The sequence below is a fragment of the Malania oleifera genome, chromosome 2, assembly GCF_029873635.1.
Source record: "Malania oleifera isolate guangnan ecotype guangnan chromosome 2, ASM2987363v1, whole genome shotgun sequence".
Taxonomy (NCBI): Eukaryota; Viridiplantae; Streptophyta; class Magnoliopsida; order Santalales; family Ximeniaceae; genus Malania; species Malania oleifera.
The window spans coordinates 54,103,662-54,109,294 of record NC_080418.1 but is presented as its reverse complement, the minus strand read 5'-3'; the positions used below and the strand labels follow the sequence as shown (position 1 = coordinate 54,109,294).

The 5,633-nt window shown below is 37.5% G+C and overlaps 1 protein-coding gene across 1 annotated transcript; it reads left to right on the top strand.

Annotated features, from left to right (window-relative positions):
- Nucleotides 1-792: 792 nt before the first annotated feature.
- On the top strand, nucleotides 793-3,804 carry LOC131148736 (U-box domain-containing protein 17-like). Its single transcript, XM_058098640.1, has 2 exons — nucleotides 793-1,109; nucleotides 1,346-3,804. Exon 2 carries the CDS (start codon nucleotides 1,469-1,471, stop codon nucleotides 3,623-3,625), a length of 2,157 nt encoding a protein of 718 aa, XP_057954623.1. The 5' UTR covers nucleotides 793-1,109; nucleotides 1,346-1,468; the 3' UTR covers nucleotides 3,626-3,804.
- Nucleotides 3,805-5,633: the final 1,829 nt, after the last annotated feature.

The following is a 5,633-nucleotide window of genomic DNA, read 5'->3' as shown; positions in this document are numbered from 1 at the left end:
ACTGATGCACGGAAGTCGTGTCCGTATCCGAACTTTACCCTGATCATCGAGATTTGGGGGCGGAGGACACTGATTCGTAAGTTTGGTGTTGCACAAGGGGACCCTAAGGGTTCGTTAGTGGTTTGAGTTCCTATGTAATAATAATAAAATAAAATAAAAAGACATGTTAATAAAATAGTAAGAAATTAAAAGATCGCTAATACACTTGATGATGAGTAAAAATAGATCTAAAGTTTTGAAGTGTAAAATTTCCTCAAATAACCTATTAACCTCAATAAAAAAAAAATAAAAGGAAAAAAACTTACTAGAAGGATTTTTTTTCCCAAAAATTGAAATGTGCATATCCCGTAAAAACAGAAGATTTATTATTAAAATGATAGAAAATTAAAAGATCGATAATAGTCCAATATATACTAATAATGCACTTGAAGGCGAATTAGTGTTGATTAGACCTTTACGTTTATTATCAGCACTAATCCATTTAATTAATATATTTTAAATTGAATCAATTGTTCTTTATTAATGAATATTTTAATGCTTATATATGACCTTTTTTAAGTAAAGCTGAAGCGACAAAATTAATATTTTATGGATTTTTTAATGCTTATAATGCACTTTCTGTCACACTCAAAAGTGGTTTGGGTAATTTTTGAAAAGAAAAAATGGGCGTAAAAGTTGTAGTGCGAAATAAAAATATTATTTTAAGAGAAAAACTTGGGGAATTTAGGGCGCGTGGGGGGACCGTAGTGGTGGGGCAGGGTAAAAGCCAAAGGAGTAGAAGTCATCGAAAGCGCTCGTCTAATCTCATCTCGTCTGATCGCATGCCACCAAATTCCAAACACATCATTACTTTTTCCAAGTCAGAAATCCCAATCCTAACGTTTCAAAGGTCAACCACCCCCAATCCCCGAATAAACTTTTAAAAAAAACTAAAAGAGAGAGTAGAAAACCCACCAGCAACCATCAGATCATCATCATCATCGTCGTCGTCGTCTCTCCAAGGCAGATTGGCGAACACAGTGCTTCAGAGTTGGAGGAAGAACTGGGGGAACTATGATATGAAGCAGAGATCTCAGAATTTTGGGGTGCTGCCCCTTTGATTTTTCGCTGTAAGTGATCTCCGAAAACCCATCTCTTTCTTGGTTCTGAAATCTGTGTTAGGAGAAAATGAAAATGGCCAAACTATTGATTGTATTTCTCAGAACTTGAAGTGGGTCGGTTTCATTTGGGTTTTACAGTGAGTTACTTTTGTGAGGGCGGTCAATTTGAATGTTTGGAATTTGATAGAGGGATGCCCTCATCCTGATGGTGGTCATAATCGCAATATTATTTTTATAATTTGCAGAGAAGAAGAATCAGAAGAAAAGGTAAAAGTGATTTTGAGGAATTTGGGGCTGCTTTCTGTGAATTACTTGATCTGCTTAGCCCTTGAGAGTGAGAGTCTGACCTTGTGTTTCATTTTGTGTCTATGGCCGCTGCTGCTATATTCTCTTCTCTAAGGAGGAGAAGATCACCTACCTTGGAAGCCTTCTTGGCTCCTATCCACCTCTCAGATTCAGCTCTAGTCAAGTCCCTCCTTCTCGTGTCTAATGAACTCGTTTCGACATTCTCACATCGATCACCCCCTTTTCAGCGCAGAAATTTTAGAACCCTTATTCGAAAGATTGAGATCTTTGCTGTGATCTTTGAATTTCTCGCTACCGAAATGTCCAATGGCTTCCAACTCCCGTCCAGTGCTATTGTTTGCTTCAAAGAACTCCATATTTTTTTGTACCGATCCAAAATACTGTTAGACTATTGCTTCCTATCGAGCCGGTTGTGGCTCCTCCTTCAGAATTCTTTGATTTCCAGCCATTTTCACGACCTTAAGCAGGAAGTTTCCACATTTTTTGATATCTGCCCTCTGGAGGCATTTGAATTGTGTGATGATGTTAGGGAGCAAATTGAGCTATTGAAAAAGCAAGCAAACAGTGCCAAGTTCTTCATTGATCATTCCGATGAAACATTTAGGCGTCGGCTCTTTGGTTTTCTTGATGAATTTGGGGAAGGAGTGGTGCCTGATCCTATGGAGCTTCGGGCATTTTTTGTTGAAAGATTGGGTATTCAGGATGCTAAGAGTTGTGCAAGTGAGATCGAGTTTCTTGAGGAGTTAATTTGCAATTACGGGGAAGATGTTGAGCCCAGTTTACCAGTGCTCAATGGTGTTGTTGCACTTCTCCGTTATTGTAAATTCTTGATTTTTGGGTTTGACAAAGCTGAAGAAATTATGGGTTTGGGTAATGAAAAGAAGCTGAGAAAGAGTGTGATTTCTCAAGAAATTGCAGAGACGTTTGTCACAATTCCAAAAGATTTTTGTTGCCCGATCTCGTTGGAATTGATGCGCGACCCTGTTATTGTCTCTACTGGGCAAACCTATGATCGAATTTCAATAGTTCAGTGGATGGAAGAAGGGAATTATAGCTGCCCAAAAACTGGGCAGGCACTTGACAATAGCCGGCTTGTACCAAATAAAGCTCTTCAAAGCTTGATTTCCAGATGGTGCATTGCTCATGGAATACCTTTTGACCCACCAGAATGTGCAGACGCCTGCAAGGAAACTGTTCCAGTGGCTTTGCCCACCAGTGTTGTGATTGAAGCCAACAGAGCCACTGTTAAGCTTCTTGTAGAACAGTTATCTCGTGGGTCTCAGAGTGTGAAAGCTTGTGCTGCACATGAGCTAAGATTGCTTGCAAAAACTGGAAAAGAGAACCGTGCTTACATTGCTGAAGCTGGGGCAATTCCCCTTCTCCACAAGCTACTTTCATCTCCTAATCCAGTTGCACAAGAGAACTCTGTAACAGCAATACTCAACTTGTCTATCTATGACAATAATAAGAGCCGCATTATGGAAGAAATAGGGTGTTTGAAGTCAATTGTTCAGGTTCTTAGATTTGGACACACAAGAGAGGCAAAGGAAAATGCTGCAGCGACACTTTTCAGCCTCTCTGCGGTGCATGACTATAAAACAAAAATTACAAATGAAGAAGGGACCATTGATGCACTGGCAGGGTTGCTGAAGGAGGGGACTTTGAGAGGAAAGAAGGATGCCATTACTGCACTGTTTAATTTGTCTACACATGTGGACAATTGCAGCAGAATGATTGAGTCAGGAGCTGTGAGAGCTCTGGTAGAAGCATTGGAAACTGAAGGGGTGGTGGAGGAGGCAGCTGGTGCTTTGGCCTTGCTAGTTAGGCAGCCACTTGGAGCAGAGGCTGTCAGGAATGAAGAGATGGCAGTGCCAAGGTTGATTGAAACAATGCGACGTGGGACCCCAAAGGGTAAAGAAAATGCGGTTGCAGCATTGCTTGAGCTGTGTCGCAGTGGTGGTTCAGTCACGACGGAGAAGGTTGTTAGAGTTTCGATTTTTCCAGGCCTACTTCAAAATCTGATGTTTACAGGCACAAAGCGGGCAAGACGGAAGGCTTTATCACTTGCTAAGGTTTGCCATAGGTGTGATGCAGCATCCTTACCTTATGGCTGGTGGGGAGTAGAATACACATTCGCAAGGAACTCAGCTGCAAACTTGGGTTCAAGCTTTGCTAGCGATGTTTCAGCATCAATCGCCATATCAGTGCCTGTTTTATAGTGGTGACCTCCAATCTTTTATATATATATATATATATGTATGTATGTATGTATGTATGTATTTTCTTACTTCCCCTTCTTTTGATTTTAATATTTACCTATTCTTTAATGTCATGTTGATATTGAGAGGAAAACTATAAAAAAGCATAAAATATGCAACACACCAAGCATTTGGAAGAATAGTGAGATGCCTTTTTTTGACAGTAAGCCTAATTTAATGTGTGTATTTGCATATATATATATATATATATATATATATATATATATATATATATGTATGCAATAGTTATGCCTTTGGCTTTAGGCAGCTGGTCTGTTATTCCCATTCTCACAATTTTTTGGTACTGTGTTCCTATTAATTCATGTGTGAATTATGTTTGAGAATGATATCAGGTTCCCAAAAATGATATTTTAATGAATTGATATAGTCCACATAGTAGCACTCAATATATGTGGTGGTTTAGAAAATATGATTGCTATCATTTGTTTAATATAATTTAACATCATGATCAATATTGAGTGTTCCAAACATGCAAGTGGACACATCCGACACTTCATTGTCTAAGACCGAACTTTACCTTCTGTTGAACCTTTTTTGTTTTAGAATTTCTTGAGATCTGCATGACCAGAATGCTATCTGGGATATTTGTTCGATAACAAAGTTTTGGACATCAAATAATGTGAAGAAGCATAGCTGGAGTTAAGGGCACCAACTGCAATTAGGTTCCTGTTTGTTTGGTTGATGGTTTGATGTACTGTTGAGGATATTAGCAATTATTGATTATGTGATATTGAGCTTGAAAAGTTGTCCAGTTGTACCCATCTTGCAATTATGGAACCATAGTAAGATTAGACTTCAGTTGACATAAAAATCTTCCACCTTAAAACTTTTGTTATTCTTACTCCTTCCTTTTACTATACCTAGACTCTCTTCTGCTGCATATGTGGGATTGCTCTTTTTGATAGTTTTCTGTCACATGTCCATAGTGCATTTTTTTCATGGAAGTGCTTTCTTTTTCCAATGTGGATGCAAATCTGGTTGACCATTTTAATTTATCTCGTTACTGGTCCTCTCCATGATGTTGACACTTGCCATCATCATAGGAGGGAAATATTTTTAATACATTTCCTATCCAGCAGATGGTTCACAGTTGACAATGGGAATGGTTGTGAAATATGCTGTTGGATAAGCTGCCAAGTCATGACAGAGAGTGAATCATCAGTTTTTTTTTTTTTTTTTTTTTAATTTTTTTGTAATTAGTTGTGATGTGCAAGTTTGATACGGAGGCAAATGCTGGTCAAATGGAAAATTTAGGGCCTATTTAACTGTGGAAAATAGTTTCATTTTATATTCAGTTTTTCAAATAATTACAGAAAAGCCACCTTGTTTTCATTTTCCAACAGTTAGATTGGAAGCTGGAAATCAATAAAAAGGTGTTTCCAACTTTTCTATACAGATGGTGGAAAACTAGAAAGCAAGGTGGGATTTTTGTAATTATTTGGAACATTGAAAATGGAAAAAGAAAACTATTTTCCACACTGCTGAACAGGCCCTTGGTTTCTCTATTCAAAATTGTGGTTTGCAATTATCTTATATATATGCATTTTTACTAAATAAAAAAAAAAAAAAAAACAAAACAAAAAATAATAAAAAAATAAAAGCAACAACAGAAAACGTATTTGAATTCCCATTTATAAGAATGGCTTAATGAAAGCATGAATTCAGTCTCAAGTATTATTATTACATAATAATGTGTTGACTCTGCTGTTATTAAGACTATAAAGTTTAACCATTATGGTTGTCGTATGAATACTTAACAAAGCCTTATCCAATTATTTGGGGGATCTGTGATATTTATGCTTGCCATGGAACTCCATTTTTGTGTCAAGCATGAATTCTTCATCATATGAAATAGGGTTGATGTGCTCGAGTGCTTTTAATTCTTTCTTTCCAGCTTCTATCTTAGTTCAATTACTTCAACTGATGTTCTTGTCATGAGCCTTTACTC

Coding starts and splice junctions, on each gene's coding strand:
- LOC131148736 (XM_058098640.1), top strand. CDS start 1,469: ATGGCCGCTGCTGCTATATTCTCTTCTCTAAGGAGGAGAAGATCACCT.